Source organism: Rhinopithecus roxellana, chromosome 10 (assembly GCF_007565055.1).
Source record: "Rhinopithecus roxellana isolate Shanxi Qingling chromosome 10, ASM756505v1, whole genome shotgun sequence".
Taxonomy (NCBI): domain Eukaryota; kingdom Metazoa; phylum Chordata; class Mammalia; order Primates; family Cercopithecidae; genus Rhinopithecus; species Rhinopithecus roxellana.
This window is the reverse complement of record NC_044558.1, coordinates 97,344,748-97,366,756: the sequence shown is the minus strand read 5'-3', so window position 1 is coordinate 97,366,756 and position 22,009 is coordinate 97,344,748. Positions and strand designations below refer to the sequence as shown.

At 54.3% G+C, this 22,009-nt stretch overlaps 1 protein-coding gene across 3 annotated transcripts; it reads right to left on the bottom strand.

The window, feature by feature from the left end:
• Positions 1 to 697: 697 nt before the first annotated feature.
• On the bottom strand, positions 698 to 17,702 carry TMEM119 (transmembrane protein 119). 3 transcript variants are annotated; one of them, XM_030939252.1, is made up of 2 exons: positions 17,250 to 17,702; positions 698 to 3,242 (listed from the first exon to the last, which is right to left on the bottom strand). In XM_030939252.1, the coding sequence occupies exon 2, from the start codon at positions 3,226 to 3,228 to the stop codon at positions 2,377 to 2,379; it is 852 nt and encodes a 283-aa protein (XP_030795112.1). In that variant the 5' UTR covers positions 3,229 to 3,242; positions 17,250 to 17,702; the 3' UTR covers positions 698 to 2,376. The 3 variants fall into 3 exon arrangements, with proteins under 3 accessions (XP_030795112.1, XP_030795111.1, XP_010358866.2); XM_030939251.1 differs by lacking the exon at positions 17,250 to 17,702 and adding an exon at positions 10,619 to 10,714; XM_010360564.2 differs by lacking the exon at positions 17,250 to 17,702 and adding an exon at positions 8,856 to 9,004.
• Between the last annotated feature and the right edge of the window lie 4,307 nt (positions 17,703 to 22,009).

Genomic DNA, 22,009 nt, shown 5'->3' with positions numbered 1-22,009 from the left:
TGTTCTTGGCAGGCCTGGCTGGGCTGAGAAAGGGAGGGACCTTCCCCACTGAGTGAGACAGAGGCCATTGTGTGTTATGAAACCCAAACCTCAGGGGCCCCCTCCGGGTGGAGGTGGGGTCGGGGCTGCAGGGGATGGCCCACTGCCCCCCAACCCCAGGGACCCAGCACATGCTCCCAGCCCCAGCCACATCTGGATTCCAGCTGGCAGCTCCTGAGGCCCAGGGTGCGGGGAAGAAGTCACTGCAGGAACTTGCCATCAAAGACCAAGAGGAGGTTGGTGGGTGGGGAGACAAAAGGCAGAGGCCGACTGCAGGGCCAGGGCTGCCTCCTACCCCCAATCCCAGCCAAGGGTGCGGTGAGGGGGGCATTGTCCATGAGACCCGTCCCAGTCCTCAACCACCTGCAGGGGAGACAGAGAGGTGAGTGACCCTCCCATGGCCACAGTAAGTGCAGAGCTGGGCCTGGAACCTGGGTCTGCGTGGCCACAAGTCCAGAGCTGGTGCTCCACCCCTGGGGACATGAGTTCCAGCCCATTCCTCAGGAGCACTGGTCTTTCCTTTCTTTCCCACATCAATCTGTCCCTTCAGCCTCCAGGGCTGGGCTGATGTGTCTCCCCGGAAAGTTGTCCCCATCCCCATGCAAGAGCCCCTCCCCAGCAGGCCTCTTCCCCCCAGCCCCCAGAAAACCAGTGAGACTTCAGGCCAGAATAAAGGTTTATTGTGCTGGTGCATTATATCTCAGCGCCCAGAGAGCTGTGCAGAGGTTGGGGGAGCCCCAGATGGAGGGATGAGGGAGAGGACCCCCCACCAGAGCCTCCCTGAAGCAGGACGGAGCCCAGGCTCCCTGTCGAGGACTGACAAATATTGTGGACACAGGCTGCCAGACAATGTGTGAGCGACGGGGGGTGGCCAGGGCCCCCCTGCTCCAGGCTGGGCGTCAGAAACCCTCCCCCAGCCCCTTGGACTCCCCCAGGGCGGAGGTCCATTCAAACACAGGCCCCCAGCTTCTAGGCTGCTTTGGAGGCCAGGTAGGAAGAGTTCCATTCGTTCACCCCATCCCAGCAGCAGTAGTGGGATGAGAAGCTCACCCCCAGGGAGAGGGTGCTTGGGGAGGGCTTGAGAGGGTTTAAATGCCCTACACCCCACATCCCTAATCCTGGACCAACCAGAAACAGGGGGGCACCTTCAGGAAAATTAAAAGCAGTATTTCCCAGAGTGGGTGCTGCAGGATTTTACCCTGTAGCTGTTTTAAAAAGCAGTTTGGGCCAGGTGGTTCGCGCCTGTAATCCCAGCACTTTGGGAGGCCGAGGCAGGTGGATCACCTGAAGGTCAGGAGTTCCAGACCAGCCTGGCCAACATGGTGAAGCCCTGTCTCTACTAAAAACACAAAAATTAGCCAGGCGTAGTGGTGGGCACCTGTAATCCCAGCTACTGAGGCAGGAGAATCGCTTGAACCTGGGAGGTGGAGGTTGCAGTGAACCAACATTGCACCACTGCATTCCAGTCTCGGTGACAGAGCGAGACTCCGTCTCAAAAAAAAAAAGAAAAGAAAAAAAAAATCTTGTTTCCGAAGAGTGCCTCAGGGAATCCAGTTTAGGAAATGCTCATTTAGGGACCTGTTGTAATGTGTGCAGGGGTCCTCTCACAGAAGTGTCCTAATTAACCACACCCACTTCTGCTGCTGTAGCTCTGAACACAGGCAGAATAACACTAAAATATTCAGGATTGAAACGACACAAAAGGGTGATCATTTGCAGTTCCAAAATATTGCTTCACGCCAGGCTGCATGTTGCCTTACGAACGCTGGGCACCTCAGCGTCTCTCATCCAAACTCTTCCAAAACTCCCACTTATTCTTTGCTCCCTTGATGGAAAAGCAGTGATGTTTGCCCCAGGAATGACCTGAGACATGATTCCCAGTTGATGTGGCTGATATAGTGGACTGTTTTTTGTTTTTGTAGAGATGGGGGTCTCGCAATGTTGCCAGGGCTGGTTTTGAACTCCTGGTCTCAAGCGACGTCTGGACTTGGCCTCCCAAAATGCTGGGATTACAGGCATGAGCCTCCGCACCCAGCCTCGAGGGATGTTTTATCCTGGCTGTCACAGGGACACATGCCCTCCCTCACCTTGTCAGGGGAGCTGTGCTTTAGGATGTAGCCCTTTGAGGCTGCAGAGGTGAAGGAGATGGCACTTGGTGAGAATCCTCCGGGGGACCGGCATTTCTGCCTGCTGTAGAATCAGCACATGCTGGGATTGGCACCACAAGGTGGCCAAGGAGGGAGTGTCAGGAAGCAGTCAGGGCTGAAGGTCTTTTCATGCCCAGGGAGGTGACCACTTGGGGCCCCGACAGTCAGGGCTGGCAGCCCGGGAGGACTATTAGACACTAGGGTGGACGCTGCTGCAAGCACAGGGACTTTCAGGGGGATGCACTGGTCCCTGGGCTTCCTGGGCTAACAAGAGAGACCCTTCCAGCTCCCCTTGGCCCTCACCGGCCACCAGAGCCCCCTCAGGCACCCCTGAACACAGCTCCTCCTGCACCTCTGGTGTCTCCACTGGGACCCCATGTCCCTGGACTTCCTGGTCCCCCTCCTGGCTGCCCTTCTCCTCTTCCTCCGCCCCCCTGCCCTCCACCATCCTGGCTCCCTCCCCACCGCCCAGTGCTGCCCTGGTGGGGGACTTGAGGTTCTGGGTGGCGGCCAAGATGTCGGCCTGGAGCTGCCGGGATGAATCCAGGGCTTCCTCGGGCCGTCTGTCGGGGCCTCTGTCGGGAACCTCACTGAAGGCCCGGGGGCCCCCGGCCCGGTCACTCTGGTCCACGTACTTCTTCTTGGGGAAGGATGATGGGTAATAGGCCGAGGCCTTGTGCTTCTGCCGGGTGATGACCGCGGCACAGACGATGAACATCAGCAGAAAGGCCAGGGAGCCCACCACAGCAATCAGCATCACGTACTGGCGGAAGAAGTCCACGATCCCATCCAGGAAGTTGGTAGGGGGTGACGGGCCCCCCAGGCGTGTGGGCTGGGGCCCCATTGATGTGGGGCTGAGGGCCGGGGTCCAGGGTGGTGGGAGGCTCGGGGAGGAGGCCGACGAGCCCTCGGCCTCCCCACTACCTGCCATGTCCTCCAGGAACGCGGCCTTCAGGGGCACAGAGCGGGTGTCGGTAGTGGGCACAGACCCCAGGAGCAGCAACAGAGCGATGAGGAGGCTGGGGGCTGCCGCCAAAACCATGGTGCCCCCAGGACCTGTGAGACAGGAGGGAGGAGAGAAGTCATGGCGGGACTCTAGAGTGTCAGGATTCAGAAACAGGCTCACCAGCCCCCAGGAGGAGCAAGGAGCATGAAACACCTTCCTGCAAGTCCCTTCCATTCCCGGGGCCTGAGCCCGGCTGGTTCAGGTGTGGGGTACAGATGTGCTCCCCCACTTCCCTGGAGGTCCCAGAGGGCAGAGGCTGAATCTTATTCATCTTGGCCTCCTCAGGGTTTGGCCCCATATCTGGTATACAGTAAGTGCTCAATAAACATACCCCGACTGACTTGGCTGAATTAATAATGATAACTTACACTTCCGTGGCTTTATGTGTCAGCCACTATTTTAAGTTTCTTACATGGAATTTCTCAATGAATCCTGATCACTGCCCAGTGTGGGAGGTTCTATGATTAGGCCCATTTTGCAGATGAAAAAACTGAGGCTGAGAGGGACATGATGACTTGCCAGGGAAGAGCTGGGTCTGGATCCAAGCAGAAAGGGAGAAATGATGGCAGGGCGGAGTAAGTGAGAAACCGAGTGAGTGACTGAGGTTGCCGAGTGATACCTCACCCCCTACCCACAACCCTGGGACCCTTCCCTCCAGCCCCTAGCCCCTCTGTGGTCCTGTTCCCCTCAGGGTCTCGACCCCATGCACTGGGCAGCCAAAGTGGCTCCACACAGTCACATCCTAGTGGTTCACGGGCTTTCTCAAACCTTCCCCCAGCCCAGCTCTACCTTATTCTGCAAAAGATTCCTAGCTGGGCGAGCACAGTGGCTCACACCTATAATCCCAGGACTTTGGGAGGCTGAGGTGGGCCGATCACCTGAGGTCAGGAGTTTGAGACCAGCCTGGCCAACATGGTGAAACCCCATCTCTACTAAAAATACAAAAATCAGCTGGGCATGGTGTCATGCCCCTGTAATCCCACCTACTCAGGAGGCGAGGCAGGAAAATCACTTGAACCCTGGAGGCGGATACAGTGAGCCGAGATTGCACTACTGCACACTCCAGCACGGGTGACAGAGCGAGAACCTATCTCAAGAAAAAGAAAAAAGAAAAAAAATTCCTAGGGTTTGAAGCCTCCAGGTCTCTGAGCTAGGCAGTGGTCATGGATGCCAGGGGCATGCATGGACAGCCCCCTGTGGCTGCCCTCACCCCCAGCTCCAAGCAGGAGCCAGGATGGGCCCCAGGGTGGAGAAGTCCTGGTTCCCAAAACAAAGCTGAGCTGCGGATGTGCCCCACCCCCACTAGATGGGAACCAGATGAGCCAGGGGCTTCCCTGCCCTGATGGAAGGCTGCTCCCGGGTGAACCCCAAGACCCCACCTGGCCCAGACAGCCCAGCTGATGAATTAATTCCTCATAGCCAGAGTTGACAGAGGAGCTGAGTTTCAAAACACTAACTCTCCCAGCCAATGTGGGCTGGGGGCTCCCAGCTGCTCAGACAAACCTAGGCACAATTCACTGTGCTGTCCTCTGAGAACCCCTGCCCGGCCCAGCAGAGGGCTCAGGTCCCCGAAGCTGGCTTGGGTCTAGAAGCTCCAACACAGAAAAGCCTTAGGATCTCCTGTCCTGAGGCCTGAGGGGACTGAGGTGGAGAGACAGAGGCCCAGAGAAGGCAAAGGGCAGGCCTGGGGTCACACAGCAAGTTCTGGGCTGGAGGAGGAAGTCAGGTTCCCAAGGCCTTGGCTGTGGTCACATCTCCAGCACCTGGGCCTCAGAACCTGCTTGGTGAAGCAGAGGACGCTACCTTCCCCACAAGTACCGTGAGGATTCCGAAGGTGAGGTAGGAACCAGGGTGGGCCATTTAGGGGCTTGTTCCAGGTCACCTGAGGCTTCTCCGTGACACGGCTTTCATTGAAATTAATTGCATCAGCTGGGTGTGGTGGCTCATGCCTGTAATCCCAGCACTTTGGGAGGCTAAGGTGGGAGGATCACCTGAACTCAGCCTGGTCAACATGGCAAAATTCTGTCTCTACTAAAAACACCAAAAATTAGCCAGGCATAGTGGTGCACACTTGTGGCCCCAGGTACTGAGGAGGCTGAGATGGGAGAATCACCTGAGCCCGGGAAGTTGAGGCTGCAGTGAGCAGAGTTGGCGCTGCACTCTAGCCTGAGTGACAGAGCAAGAACCTGTCTCAAAAAAAAAAAAAGAAAGAAAGAAAGAAAGAAAGAAGGAAGGAAGGAAGGAAGGAAGGAAGGAAGGAAGGAAGGAAGGAAGGAAGGAAGGAAGGAAGGAAGGAAAGAAAGAAAACAAAAAACAAAAAAAGAAATTAATTGTGCTGATGTAAGTGTGAATAAACTGGCTTAGATGACAAAAAAAAATTTAAAAATAATTCCAGGACATAAAAAGAGGCAAAAGTGGCCAGGCGTGGTGGCTCACACTTGTAATCCCAGCACTTTGGGAGGCTGAGGCTGGAGGATTGATTGAGGACAGGAGTTTGGGCAACATAGTAAGACTCCATCTCTACAAAAAAAATAAAAAGTGAGCCAGGCCTGGTGGTGTATGCCTATAGTCCCAGCTACTTGGGAGGATCACGTGAGCCCAGGAGTTCAAGACCAGCCTGGGCAACATAAGGAAACCTCCGTCTCTATGAAATACATTAAATTATTTCAATTTTTTAAAAAAGAGACAAAGCTTCTCGGGGACTCATTTTAAATGAGCTGGTCGCCCATGCTTTCCTCACGGGTACTCATCTACGCCCTCTTCATGCCTTTAATCCTACAGGAGCCCTGCGGCAGCTTCATTCTTTCCATTTTACAGATGAGGAAACGGAGGTTCAGAGACAGACAGTTACTTCCCCAAGGACACACAGATGGTGAGTAGCTGAGCTGAGATCCGAACCTTCCTCTGTCTGATCCCAGGAGTTTACACACACATTCACACACACCACACTCACATTCATACACAGCCATACACACACATGCACACTCACCACACACACAACCATTCACACATGCCACACACTCACACACACCCATATACACACATGCACAGACTACACATGCAATCATACACACACATGCACACACACCACACATAACCATGCACACACATGCCACACACTCACACACCCATATACACACATGCACAGACTACACACACAATCATACACACACATGCACACACACCCCACACACAACCATGCACACACGCCACACATACCCATATACACCCCACACACGACCACGCACACACATGCTGCACACATACACCCCTAAACACACATTCACATACTACACACAATCATACACACACGCACACACCACATACACATGCATACACTCCACATACACACAACCATACACACCACACACACACCTACACGACCACACACACCTGCACACATCACACACTCTGAGCCAGGAATGGCTTGTTCCCGCTGGTGGACATCACTGTCAGATGCTAAATGAGGAAGGGACCCCCTGCCCTCTCTGGCACCCGTTAGCAAAGGCTCCTACAGACAACCTTGAGCTTTGGGGTCTGTGACCCGCCAGTCACCTCCCTGACTCCCACCCCCAGTCAAGCCCAGGAGACAGCTTTCATGGCAACAACTACCACTTCTCACTGCAGAGGGCAGCTGGGACCAGTGGTGTCTGGAGACCCACTCAAGTTCTGGCTGGGTCAAGGATCCCGGCATCATCACGTCCAGCTCTGCGGTCACACACACACCCGGCTCCTGTGGGCCTCACTTTCCCCATCTGTAAGTTGGGAAAGGGTGACCACAGGTAGCACCTCTCAGAGCTGTTAGGGACACATGAGACAACTTTCAGGGAGTGCCTGGTGCGGAGTAGCTGAGCCCCGAGGAAAGATGGTGTCTGGGGTAGCTGAATTCCTTCCCTAGCCGAGCTCCAGGTTCAGCCAACAATTTCCCACCCTGAGCCGACGAATGAGCACCATCGCCGGATGGGAACATGCGCTTACTGTCTGCTCCAGCCACCGCCCAGGGAAAGACCAACCTTTTCACCCCATTCAGTGAGACCTCCTCAGCTCTGGCCGCCGAGGAATGCGGAACCAAACACACACATGCACACACATACACATATGCATGCACACATATACCTACACACACATATACATGCAGCGCACACACACACACAAAGTCGGAGACAGAGGGCAAGAAAGGAGAACACGCAAACTGCCACTGGCTCTTTAAGGCTGAGACCCTGACTCTCAGAGTCCCTTGTACCCCACAACCCCTTTTGGCTTCCAGGGAAAGGTGAGGGCAACGTGTGGAGGACCCAGCCCCACCTGCAGCCAGCAGAGCCTCAAAAAAGATGGCTGTGTGGCCCTGGATGGCCCCTGCCCTCTCTGAGCCTCAGTTTCCCATCTGTGAAATTAAGCACTGTCCTGGACAACTCTGAAGTCATCATTCTGCCTGCCAGGTACCTCCTACCTCCCCACTGGACCCTAATTTTTTCAAGGACTCAGAATCTCACAGGCCATTAGGAGCTGGGGTCAGGCCCAATGCTTCTTGCTTCACCCTAGAGGCAACTCAGGTCCAGAGACTGGAAACAGCCTGCCCAGGTCACAGCAAGACAGAGAAGTCTGTCTTGGTATATCCCAGAGGAGGTAACTTCCCGGCTATGTGTCCTTGGGCTGAGCATGTCACCTCTCTGAGCCTGTTTCCATATCTGTACGATGGGGATAAGAGCCACCTCCCTGGACTGCTGTTAGGACAAGATGCGGCCGTGCCTGGCGCATAGTGGGTGCCAATTAGCAGGTACCACGTGATTGCCCAGGACTCCCCGCCTGGAGACATGTCAGACAGGGCTGGCGTTGTGTAAGTGTGACAAATGCCCTAAGACGGTCCTGAGTATGTGGAGGAGTGCAGATCCACCCCTGAGGCCTGGGGACCCCAAGACTTGAAGGTAGGGGGCCGGGGGCTGCCCCACCCCCACCCAGAGACTGGTGGCCTTTGGGGGAGGGGTGGCCCTTGGAAACCTGGCTTCAATTAGTGGCCTTGTGCCGGGGAGGAGGTTCTGGTTGGAGCGCTGCACAAGCCCCCGACCCCAAGGCCAGCCGAGGACAGGGACCTGGGGCCCCTGGAGGTCTGGATGGGCACAGCTCCCCTCCCCACACACACACACACACACACACACACACACAGACACACACAGCAGCAGCATGGACACACAGTATAAAGACACACAACACAGGCACACCGACTCACACAGCACCAAGACACCCGACAGCACTCTCATGGCCCATGCACACAATACACAGAGAACACACACGGACACACAACACATACACATACACAACCCCCGACACACAGCCGATCCCCGCACACAGGACAATACCGTCCACATCACCCTCACACGGATCCTGGAAGCAACAGCCTGGCGTCCACTTGCAGAGAAGTGGGAGCAACACGCCCCCTACACCAAGGCCCCAGCTGCACACACAACACTCTGGCCCACCCCGGCCCACCCCAGCACCGCACATGGGACTCAGATTCCACCACACTCGTGCATACCACACCAAACACACACTCAAAGCCCACACACACTCAGAGAGGTTCCCCACAGTGCCCCGACAGTCCCCAGTCCCTAAGCTCCAAGACAGCCCCAGGCTCTCAGGACAGAGGAGAGGACCCCAGGACTCACCAGTTCCTTGGTGCACAGGACTGGGTGCTCCCGCCGAATGGAGCGAGAGCGGGGGGCGCCTGGGCTGGGAGAGATAGTCCGTGCTGGTGCCCGGGGCTGCTCTGGGCTGGCGCCTGCCCGCCCTCCCTCCTCCCGTCCCTCCTCCCGTCCCTCCTCCTTCCTCCCTTCCCGGCTGGGCCGCAGGGCCAGCTTGATTTCATTAAGAGGGTTTGGGGTGGGGACGGGGGAGGGGAGGGGCTACTCTCGGGCCACACGCAATCCCACCCTTGCTCACACTCCCGCTCTGGGGAAGACCAGATGCGGCACTTCCTCCCTGACCTCGGGTCCCCAGGGCAGGCTGACACAGACAGACAGACAGACAAGGCTGTCCTGCAGCGCTCCCCCAGACAGCGAACTGGGGTTCTGCCCACCCTGCTCCCCAATACCCTCCAAAGGGGACAAGGTCAGGAAGGTTCAGAGACCTCTGGAAGCGGGAAGGAAAATTCCCCGTCCTTGTGTGGCTCAGGCTTCCAGGCTCAGGGTGCAGCGTGGCAGCTGGGATTAGTTTTAGAGAGAGGCCTGATGGTGGGTCTGAGCCTGAGACACGGAGCCCAGCTCTGCCCTTCCCTCTCCAGACCTCAGTTTCCCATTTGTAGGGATGGGTGGGAAGCTTTCTGGGCTACCTCTGACTCTGATGTTCTGGGATCTGTGGCCTCACAATGTCCCCAAATGATAGTAGCTTGAATAGGAGTTGGAGCCCCATTTCACAGAAGGGGAAAGTGAGGCAGGGTGAGTTCTAATGGTTCAAGCAGGGCTCTGAGGTGACTTGGAACCAGGACATCTGGCTGACCTGAGGAGTCCTGTGGATTAGCAGCCCCTTGCATTAATTAATTAATTCATTCATTCCTGCGTTCATCCAGCAAGTGCTCAAGGAATGCCTGTAGCAGGCCACACACTGTGCTAAACAGGTTCCAGAGGCGAATCAGGCACAGCCCAGCCTTGGGGAGCTCACTGACTCCCAGGGAGAAGGACACAGAGGTAAATTACTTTTTTAGCAAACAGAAAGGGATCAGGTCAAGGGCTCAGAGAACCCCAAGACAGAGAGATGGATCACCCAAGGGAAAGAGGCAGGAAGCCATCCTGGAGGGTATGCCTGTGAATGAGTAGAAGCGGGCAAAGCAGGCCCTGGAAAGGCGTTCTGCATGGAAGGACTGGCGTAGGTAAAGGTGTGGTGGCTGGGAATGCCACCACGCACAAGCCACTGCAATTAGATTAGGCTGGAGCATGGACCAAAGAGAGGATCACGTAGTAAGGGTCGGAGACATTGACAGGAGCTGGGCTACAGTCCCGGAAGGTCATCCAGGAGGCAACAGGGAGCCAGTGAAGGTTTGGAACAGGGGAGTGCACTGTGAGTAGGAACCAAACCTAGATTATCATTGTTCCCTGCAATGGTCTCAGCAGCCCTCACTCACCCCCAGAAAACTGGGACAGTCATTTGCTTGGGAAATAAAATCAGAGACTTTCCCATCTTCTCTGGAAATCACCCCAAACCCTGCATCTTAGAGGGAACAGGGGACCATCCACCAATAAACGCACACACACATTCACGCACACACATGTCCCCGGGGCAAGTGACCACCCACAGACATGTTGTAGCAGCCGCACCCACTTTAAGGTGGCCAGGGGTGTTCCAGGCCTACCTGACCTATCTTAGACCAGACATGGGATAGGCAGGGGCAGCCAAACCTCCCCCAGGGCCCCCCAGCAGGGGAAGAAGACCTTACCCAACATTTTGAGGGCTGCAGTCTGGGGACCCTGGGATGTCGAGGAGCAGGGACACAACCAACCCAAATAGAGCCTGCTCCCTGCACAGGTGGCCCCGGAGGCCCAGCCTGAGGGAACCTCCCCTTCCCCTCGTTCTGTGCTTCTCCCTCCTGGGCAGAGCATCCCACTGAAGGAGGGGTGGTAAGGGTTGGAGACATTGGCAGGAGCTGGGCTAAAGTCTTGGAAGGTCACCTAGGAGGCAATAGAGAGTCAGTGAGGGTTTGGAGGGCTCGTTCTGGGATCTGTGGCCTCACAATGCCCCCAATGATAGTAGCTTGAATAGGAGTTGGAGCCCCATGTCACAGAAGGGGAAAGTGAGGCAGGTGAGTTCTGATGGTTCAAGCAGGGTTCTGAGGTGAGTCAGTGGCAGGCCCTGGAGCCAGGATGCCTGGTTGACCTAAGGAGTCCTGCAGATTAGCAGCCCCTTACATTCATTCATTCATTCATTCATCCATCCAGCAAGAGGCAGACAGACCCACTTCAAATTCTGCCTCCACCATGTCCTGCCCCACATGGAGCCTCTGTTTCCTCCTCTGTAAAAATGGAGATGGAGACTCCCTACTATTTGGAAGCTGGCGAGGGAAGGCAGAGGAGCTAGGGAGCATGCACATGCTCAGCGATGTCAAAAGCACAGGCCAAGGCCAAGGGTATGAGTTCTCTGTTGCTGCTGTAACAAATGACCACAGATTAGAGGCCAGAAGCCACTCACATTCGTGGTCTTACAATTCTTATGGTCAAGGGTCCCAAACAGGCCTCGTGAAGCTAAAAATCAAAGTGTCAACAGGGCTTGCGTTCATTCTGGAGTCTTTGAGGGAGAATCTGTTTCTTTACCTTTTCAAGATTCTAGAAGCTGCTGACATTCCTTGGGTCTTAGGCTTCTTCCTCCACCTTCCTGGCCAGTGGTAGCAGGCAGGGTCCTTTTCATACCACTGTCTCTCTTCTGGTTCCCTTTCCCACGACAAAGGCCCCTAGTGATGACATTGGCCCCACCCTGATGAGCCAGGATAATCTCCCTACGAGGCTTAATTTAACCACATCTGCAAATCCCTATTGCCAAATAAGGTGTGACACACTCAGCTGGGTGCAGTGGCTCACACCTGTAACCCTAGCTACTCAGGAGGCTGAGTGGGAGGATTCGTTGAGGCTAGGAGTTCAAGATCAGCCTGGACAATCTAGTGAGACACTGTCTCTAAAAATTTTTTTACATTACCTAGGTGTGGCACATCCCTATGGTCCCAGCTACTCGGGAGGCTGAGGTGGGAGCATTGCTTGAGCCCAGCAGTTCAAGGCTGCAGTGTGAGCTATGATTGTGACACTGCACTCCAGCCTGGGTGACAGAGCACAACCTTGAATCCAAAAAAAAAAAGGTAACATACTCCCAGGTTCCAGGGATTAGGCTGTGGGCATCTTTATGGGGAGGGGCATTATTCTGACTGCCACCCCAGGTTGAATATTATATTACTGGCTCCCTGTATGGCTGGAATCATCCACCCGCAAAGCACTGGGTTTTCTCCCCCAGCACCGTGCCTCAAACACAGTGGGCCCTTTATGTCCTGTGGGGAACTGAATGAATGCAGGAAGCCCATTTGGTGAACACAGAAACTGAGGTTTGTGGTGGTGCAACCTGCCCAGAATGAGTTAGCATGTTGGGAGGTCCGAGCCCTTTTCTTCTGCCCCAGTGCCCGTGTCAGAAAATCTGGAAATGGGACCACCCCCCTCCCAAGGGGCCCGTTCCCCAAAATAGGGCTCCTACTCCCTCTGTCCTGTTGAAGTGCTTTACCACCATGTCAACATACCATACATCACACACCACACATCACATACCACACACATGCACACACACACACAGGCTGTCCTTAAACTGAGCATCCCTACCCACAATCTGAGGGCAGAACAATGACAATGTCAGTCACTGATCAGAGGCAAAAAAGGAGCCTGGAGTCCCAGTCCCAGCTCAGGCAAAAACTATGGGCAACGGAGCAAATTACTGCCTTTCTCTGGGCCGCAGCTAAATGTGGGGTTAGACTAGATGCTCGGCACAAGCCTGCCAGCACTAAGACTCCAATGCTCTAGTACACTAATTTCATTCATTCTACAAATATTTCTTTTTTATGTCAATATATTTTAATATTTCTTTCTTTTTTTTTTTTTTTTTTTTTTTTTTTGAGACAAGGTCTCACTCTGCCACCCAGGCTGCAGTGCAGTGGTGCAATCACAGCTTACTGCGGCCTCGACCTCCCGGGCTCAGTCAATCCTCCCACCTCAGCTTCCCAGGTAGCTAAGATTACAGGCATGAGCCACCGCACCCAGCCAATGTAGTTTTAAATTTCTAAAAAAAATTTGTGGACACATGGCCGGGCATGGTGGCTTACCCCTGTAATCCCAACACTTTGGGAGGCCGAGACGGGCGGATCACGAGGTCAGGAGATCGAGACCATCCTGGCTAACACGGTGAAACCCCGTCTCTACTAAAAAAAAAAATACAAAAAAATTAGCCGGGTACGGTGGTGGGCGCCTGTAGTCCCAGCTACTCAGGAGGCTGAGGTGGGTGAATGGCGTGAACCCGGGAGGCAGAGCTTGCAGTGAGCAGAGATTGCGCCGCTGCACTCCAGCCTGGGTGACTGAGTGAGACTCCATCTCAAAAAAAAATTTTTTTAAATTTAAAAAAATTTATGGACACATAATAGTTGTACACATGTATACAAATATTTATTTTGACCTTGACTGCACACAGGCCAAGGTTAGGCCCTGGGAGGCAGTGATGGACAAACAGAGGCACAGAGTTTACAGAGTAGCAGAAAAACTTGCAATGAGTAAGTAAACAAACAAATGAATATCTAACTGCAAAGTGGGCTAAGAGTTGGAAGCGGTAGTTCAGGGCCCAAAAGAGCACTTGTCTGGGAGGCTGGTCTGGCCCTGAGCCTTATAGGGGCCTCCATGAAGAGGTGACAGTAGAACTGCTCTTGAAGATGAGAAGGAGGCATTTAGAAAGGCAAGGACGCAAGAGGGTGCCCAGTCACCATCAGTGCGTGCAAAGGTCCTGAGGTGGGCGGCAGTGCAGCACCTTCCAGGCAGCTCTTGAAGATTATTGTCATTGCAAGAGTCCAGGAGCCAGGTCTTCAGGCACCAGGAGCTCAGCCTGTTTTGTGAACTGCCATAACTTTGCATCCAGGACAGTGCCTGGAACACCGTGGGTGCTCCATAAATGCTTGTTGACTGTGTGAATGACTGCTCTGACCTCCACGCTTGCATTTTCTTTCTTTTTTTTTTTTAATTATACTTTAAGTTCTAGGGTACATGTTCACAACATGCAGGTTTGTTACATATGTATACCAACACCGCATGTTCTCACTCATAGGTGGGAATTGAACAAAGAGAAGGAACACTTGGACACAGGGTGGGGAACATCACACACGCTTGCATTTTCAGGTTTACACCAAATAGCGCTCTGAGGGTTCGCTCCAGCGGCTCCTCGTTCATCCCAAGAGACTCACATTCCACGTTCTCTAGTTCAGGGGGCCTGTTGGGGGACCCGTTGGGGGGTCCGGCCGGGATGCTCCTGTGGACTGTACTACCATGGTTCCCAGAGGCGCAGGCAGGCCTGTGGCATGGAGCAGGCTGTAGCCTGTAATTTCAGAGGCCTAGAGTGGCACCTGGGCCCTCTGCCCAGCCGGGAAGGGATTCAGAGACCTCACCCTGTGCCCGCCGTGCAATTAGCCCCTGGGGTCCCCACCCTGGTGGGCAGCCATGGCTAAGGAGGCAGGGAGGGTGAGGGGAAGATCCACTCTGCCTCAGTCTCTGCCAGGGTCCTCCCCATCTGCTCTTGAGGCGGCCGCCCTGCCCACCACAGCCCCTAGCTCCAGCCCCTCGTGGGTGCAGGACGTCTTCTAATTACACAGCCCCAGTGGCCACTGGAGCCTGTCCTCTGGGCAAAAATAGGCCAAGCCTTTCATGTGGCAAGAGAGGCCTGGGCTGTGGCCCCATTACAGCCCAGGCCTGGCCTTTGGAGGGACACCCGTGGAGTGGCCTCCCGCCTGGCACTCCAAGGAGGCAGAGTAGCCTTGTCCCTGAGGATGCTGGCAGAGTCCCGAGGTGGGGTGGGTTTTTCTCCCACCCTCTTTGCCTCCCTGGCCATGGCTGCCCAGCATGGTGGAGCTCTAGGTGTGTTGTGAAACCTCCCTGGGCCTCAGTTTCCCCACCTGTAAACCAGACATTTTCACTTATTCCCCAACTGTTGACTGAGCACCTGTGTGTGCCAGGAACTATGCTGGGCACAGAGAGAGAGCAATGAAGGAGGCAGATGCTGCCACACCTTCACTTGGGCTGTTCCTCTTGCCTGAAGCACTGTCCTCCACTGCCCCTTTGCCTGACCACTCCTACGCACCCTGTATCTATGTCATCACCACCTCCAGGAAGCCCTCCCTGAATGCCAGCCGCTGGAGAGGGCAACCAACAGCCTCCTCTACATTCCTTTACCCTCTGGACTCCTAGCTTTGAGCCCTGAGCACACTGGGCTGTAATGCCCTGTTTACATGCATCTCTAGATTGGGAGCTTCTCAAGGCCAGAATCCAGGCCTTTACTGTCACCGTATCGGTGTCACCCACACCTGGAATATAGTAGATGATCAATAAATGCCCTCCCACTAGCCAGTGCAACCTGCTCATGCTATATAGTTGAGGAAACTGAGGCTCAAGGAGGACACAGGATTCATTGGGGATACACTGATACTATTTTGCTTATTTGTGGGTTGATTCAACCAATATTTACTGGGCAACTGCTCCACACCAGCTCCTGCATGGACACTGCAGGGCAGCCAACAGCAAGACAGAACAGACTCCTGCCTCAGAGAGCTCCAGGTAAGGGAGGCAGACAAGAAACAAATCAACCAGCAAAGAGGGAAGGTAGCCCGACGCTGTGAAGTGCTGTCAGGGAGTAGCTGGGAAGCAGGTGGGACAGGTACCTGGGCAACTATTTTAGCCATTGTGCTCAAGGATGGCCTCAAGAGAGAGGTGTTTGAATGGACACCTGCAGAATCAGGAGAACCAGGTATGCAAGGCAGGAGGAAAAGCTTCCAGGCCAAGGGGATGACAAGTACAAGGGCCATGAGGCAGGAAAGGGCTTGGCATGAAACCTCCTCTGGGGAAATAAGACTGAGCACTGCTGATCCATTCTTACCAGGGGGCAGTTAGAGCTAGGAAATTGGGAGACTGGCATTAGCTCCTGGCTCTGCCCCTCCCACACTGTAACCTGAGCCTCAGTTTACCTTCCTATCCCAGGAAGGGTCAGAGGAGGCGTCTGTAAGCTCTGAGGTTCTGTGATTCTCAGTAAATTTTCCACTTGTTTCAACAGCCATCCCTCCTCCCACCCCCAGCAAATAACTGGATGCTCACCCACTGCTGGTGGGAGAGAAAAATGGCACAGCCACTTTGGAAAAAATGGTTTGGCAGGTTTTTTTTTGTTTTTTGTTTTTGTTTTTGTTTTTGTTTTTGAGACGGAGTCTTGCTCTGTCTCCCGGGCTGGAGTGCAGTGGCCGGATCTCAGCTCACTGCAAGCTCCGCCTCCCGGGTTCACGCCATTCTCCTGCCTCAGCCTCCCGAGTAGCTGGGACTACAGGCGCCCGCCACCTCGCCCGGCTAGTTTTTGTATTTTTAGTAGAGACGGGGTTTCACCGTGTTAGCCAGGATGGTCTTGATCTCCTGACCTCGTGATCCGCCCGTCTGGGCCTCCCAAAGTGCTGGGATTACAGGCTTGAGCCACTGCGCCCGGCCGGTTTGGCGGTTTTTATATAGTTAACCATCCACTTCTCATCTGACCCAGCAATCTCACTCCTAGGCATTATCCAAGAGAAATGAAAACACGCATCCACACAAAGACACAAACACAAAAGATAAAAGCGTCCATGGCGGCCGGGCGCGGTGGCTCAAGCCTGTAATCCCAGCACTTTAGGAGGCCCAGACGGGCGGATCACGAGGTCAGGAGATCGAGACCATCCTGGCTAATACGGTGAAACCCCCGTCTCTACTAAAAAATACAAAAAACTAGCCGGGCGAGGTGGCGGGCGCCTGTAGTCCCAGCTACTCGGGAGGCTGAGGCAGGAGAATGGCGTGAACCTGGGAGGCGGAGCTTGCAGTAAGCTGAGATCCGGCCACTGCACCCCAGCCTGGGCGACAGAGCGAGACTCCGTCTCAAAAAAAAAAAAAAAAAAGTGTCCATGGCAGCTTTACGCATAATAGCAAGAAACTGGAAGCAGCCCAAATATCCATCAACAGGAGAATGGATGCACAGAGGGTGCCATGCTTGCATGATGGAATACTACTCACCAGTGAACAGGAACAGGTGTGGACGAATGCCACAGACACATGGAGCAAAAGAATTCAATCCAAAAGAACACACATGTCTCCATGAAGTTCTAGAACACAGGCAAAACTAATAGGCCAGGCAAGGTGGCTCATGCCTGTAATCCCAGCACTATGGGAGGCAGAGGCGGGGGAATTGCTTGAGTTCAGGAGTTCAAGACCAGCCTGGGCAACATAGTGAGACCTCTGTCACTACAAAAAAATTTAAAAGTAGCCAAATGTGGTACTAATCACCTGTAGTCCCAGCTACTCAGGAGGCTGATGCAGGAGGATTGCTTGAGCACAGGGGTCAAGGCTGCAGTGAGCTATGGTCACGCCACTGCACTCCAGCCTGGGCAACAGAGCAAGAAAAGAAAACAAAACAAAACCAAGCTATGGCATCAGAAATCAAAACAGCAATTACCCTTGGGGAATACTGCCCAGGATGGGCACAAGGATCCTTCTGGGGGTGTACCTGTGTAAGATCTATACCTGGTTAGTGGTGGTTAGGTGGGTGGTTAGTGGTGGTTAGGTGGTTAGATAGGTGGTTAATGGTCATTCGGTGGGTGGTTAGGTGGGTGGTTAGTGGTCATTAGGTGGGTGATTAGGTAGGTAGGTGGCTACTGGTCATTAGGTGAGTGGTTAGGTGGTTAGGTGGGTGGTTAGTAGTGGTCAGAGGTGGTTAGGTGGGCAGTTAGTTAGGTGGGTGGTTAGTGGTGGTTGGGTGGTTAGGTGACTAGGCGGGTGGCAGGGTGTTTAGGTGGGTGGTTAGTGGTGGTTAGGTGGACGGTTAGGTGGTTAGGTGGGCAGTTAGTGGTGGTTAGGTGATCAGGTGGGTGATTAGTGGTGGTTAGTGTTGGTTAGGTGAGTGGTTAGTGGTAGTTAGGTGGGTGGTTAGTGGTGGTTAGGTGGGTGGTTAGTGGTAAGTGGGTGGTTAGTGGTGGTTAGATGGGTGGTTAGTGGTGGTTAGATGGGTGGTTAGTGGTGGTTAGATGGGTGGTTAGTGGTAGGTGGGTGGTTAGTGGTGGTTAGATGGGTGGTTAGTGGTGGTTAGGTGATTTGGTGGGTGATTAGTGGTGGTTAGTGTTGGTTAGGTGAGTGGTTAGTGGTAGTTAGGTGGGTGGTTAGTGGTGGTTAGGTGGGTGGTTAGTGGTAGGTGGGTGGTTAGTGGTGGTTAGATGGGTGGTTAGTGGTGGTTAGGTGGATGCACACATGGAAAAATCAAGCTGTAGTCTTCAGATGTGTGCCCTTCATGTAGGTTATGACTCCCTTAAAAGGTTTTTTTTAAATAATAAAGCACCCTGCATCCCTTTCTTTCGGGGAGAGTGACCCCCCCCGGCTGAAGGCCAGGGATCTCAGAGCTTCCGGTGGCTGCAGTGGCCCGGCCAGCTGCACACTCCATGTCAACATTTACATTCCCCAGGGCCTAGTGTAAGATGCGGCTTCATCAGCCCAGCATGGAAGCCAGATGGGCCCGGCAGGAATGTAAACGCTCACCACACTGCAGACCTGGCCTTGGTGCCCTGCTCTGCCAACTGTTCACTGGTGCCCTTGGGCCAGTCGCTACCAGGAGCCTCACTGGCCAGCAGGAGAAGGAACAGAGGCGGTGCTGCTGAAGACGCTTTTCGGCCATGGTGGAAATAGGGGTCCTGTGTGTCTTTGAGTCCTTGAGCGGGAGAGGGGCTAGTGGAGAGTCAGAAGCAGTGAAGGCTTGAAGCTGAAATTAAGGGGCCCTGAGCTACCCAAATTTTCAGGTAAGTCACCTCACATTTCTCCTGCTCTCCTCTACTTCCTTGCTTTACATGAAAACCATCTCTTCCCTCTTCCTCTCCCCTCTGCTCCCTCCTCCTCTTCCCTTCCTTTCTCTTCTCTCCCCTGCCCTCTTTCCCTTCTCTTCTCTCCCCTCCCTTCTCCTTCCTTCCCTCCTCCCATCCTCCCCCCTTCCTCCCATCCTTCCCCTCCGTCCTCCCCTCCTCTTTCTCTCTCCCACTTCCTTTCCCTTCCTTTATTCCTCTCTCTTTCTCTCTCTCTCTCTCTCTCTCTCAACAACTTATTAAGCACATACTATGCACCAGACACTTTCCAGGCAAAGAACAATACAGATTAAAAATCTCCATCCTAGCCGGGCGCAGTGGCTCATGCCTGTAATCCCAGCACTTTGGGTGGCTGAGGTGGGCAGATCACCTAAGGTCAGGAGTTCGAGACCAGCATGAGCAACATGGCAAACACCTGTCTCTACAAAAAATACAAAAATTAACTGACCACGGTGGTACGCACCTGTAATCCCAGCTACTCAGGAGGCAAAGGTGGGAGGATCTCTTGAGCCCAGGAGGTCGAGTCTGCAGTGAGCTGTGAGCATGGGTGACCTAGCAAGACCCTGTCTCAAAAAAAAAAAAAAAAAAAAAAATTCCTGTCCCAGCCAGGCACAGTGGCTCACACCTGTAATCCCAGCACTTTGTGAAACCAAGGCAGGAGGATCTCTTGAACCCAGGAGTCTGAGACCAGCCTGGACAACATGGCAAAACCCTGTGTCTACCATGAAAAAAAAAAAATAGCCAGGTGTGGTGGTGAGCACCTGTAGTCCCAGCTACTTGTGTAGCTGAGGCTGAGTAGGGACAATCACTTGAGCCTGGGAGGCGGAGGTTGCAGTGAGCTATGATTGCGCTGCCCAATAGAGCAAGACCCTGTCTCAAAGAGAAAACAAACAAACAAACAATCCAGGTTCCCAGAGGGACCCCACAGAAGACGGCTGAGCGTTGAAAAGCTTGCTTCGAGAGGCCCTGAGGTCTGGAGGAGGTGGGAGTCAGTATGGAGGTAAAGAGCAGGGGTGGGCGGCCTCCATACAAAGACCCTCAGGAGGCGGGCCAGCGAGCAGGGAGATGCCCAGAGGAGGAGCCCCAGCGGCGGGAAGGGCAGTGTTAAGGTCCTCAGATGGGGGCGACTACGTGTTCTGGGAGTGGAAGAGAGCCTGGTGTGGCTGGAACAGAGTGAGTTGGGGGAGAGTGGGAGAATGTGGGGCTTCTGCAGGCATTGGCAGGGGTTTTGGCTTTTTACTATGAGTGAAGAAGATCAACCGTGGGTCCCCGAGTGTGTAAAGCTTCACCACTCCCTTCCTCTCCTTGCATAAAGCCCCCTCGTCCCCTTCCTCACTGCCCCGCCCCCATTCACACACAGACACCCTCTGGGGACCCTGATCAAGAGACAGCGCAGGGCCCCATCTCTGGGGAATGGAAGGAGCTCTGCAATAAGACCCCACGAAGGTGACCAGCCTGGCCAGCATGGTGAAACCTTGTCTCTACTAAAAATACAAAAGTTAGCTGGACGTGTTCGCTTGAACCCTGGAGGCGGAGGTTGCATTGAGCTGAGATTGGGCCACTGCACTCCAGTGTGGGTGACAGAGCAAGACTCTGTCTCAAAAAAAAAAAAAACAAAAAAAACCCATGCAGGCCATGAGTACCCCAGGCCTCCCTTGGCCCCTTCCACACCTGACACCAGCTTCCAACCCAGCTGTGGCTAAAAGCTTGGCACCCCGGGGTTCCTGACCAGCCACCTCCTCCAGGCAGCTGCCACAAGTCAGCCTTCTGCCCCTAGGCCTAGGAACAGCCTCACAGAGAGGGTCTTCCACGACACCCAGACACACCCACCAGTGGGAAAGAGCCACATCGGGGGTGGCAGCATGGAGGTCAAACCATCAGGATGAGCCAAGACCACCTGCCCTTCAGGGACCTCTGAGTTCTGCTGCTTCTGAGCTGGATGACCTTGAGCTAAGTTACTCAGCCACTCTGACCCTCGGTTTATTCATCTGTTAAAATGGAGGTAATAACATCCACTTCTCTGGGTTCTTGTGAGAATTCAGTGAGCCCTTGGCAACTGGCACTTGATAAATATGCTAATAAAAATAATAGTAGCAACAGTAGTGACACCTGGACGGAGAGTTTTTTTTTTGTTGTTTTTTTGTTTTTTTTGAGTCAGAGTCTCGCTCTGTCACCCAGGCTGGAGAGCAGCGGCGTCATCTGGGCTCACTGCAACCTCCACCTCCCAGGTTCAAGAGATTCTCCTTCTTCAGCCTCCTTAGTAGCTGGGATTATAGGCGCCCGCCACCATGCCTGGCTAATTTGTGAATTTTTAGTAGAGATGGGGTTTTGCCATGTTGGCCAGGCTGGTCTGGAACTCCTGGCCTCAAGTGATCTGCCCACCTTGGCCTCCCAAAGTGCTGGGATTACAGATGTGAGCCACCGCGCCCGGCTGACAGAGAGTCTTTATCACACCATCTGGGCAGCAGCTAACACAGAAGCCTGGTATACAGCAGGCACTCCACAAGGCTACAGGGTGGAAAGTGACACAGCAATCAGTCACCTAGCCCCTATCCTCGGGGGAATGTGCATGCAGACCCAGGGCTCACCTCCCCACTTCAAACCCACAGCCCAGCTAGGGCTCAGGGGTGCATGAAGCCAATTGACCTCCCCAGGGCTGACTCCAGCCCTTGTGAATTGGACACACGTGGGTGCTGGCCAGGGGGGAAGGGCCCCAACAGCTGGAAACATCTGCTTTGAATTGTCAGTTGGAAGCACGGGCCAGGCGGCCAAGGAATTTGTGAGCTAATTTTAGGCCACAAGACAGCTCTGCAGGGCGGGGTCTCACTCCCCAAACCACAGGGGCGGGGGCTGTGGGGGCTGTGGGGACATGGAGGCCTCCACAGTACTCCTCGGATGGTCCACGCTGACCCGGCAGCCAGGAGCTCTCTCTCCCAGGATGAACATTAACTGGCACCGACTGTGTGCCAGGCTGTCCATGTTCACTCCACCCTCCAAATCCCTAGGAGTAGGAAAGATGCTTCTCCCCATTTCCTGGGTGAGGAAGGGAGGCTGCCAGAGGTTAGCAAGTTGCCCAAGGTCATGCAGCTCCTAAGCAGTGGAGCCAGGATTCGAACCAGGGTCGCCTGACCCAAGACTTCAACCTAAGGCCGCCCTGCTCTCTGCCCCTGCCGCTTAAATTTTGTCAGTCCCATTGCGTCG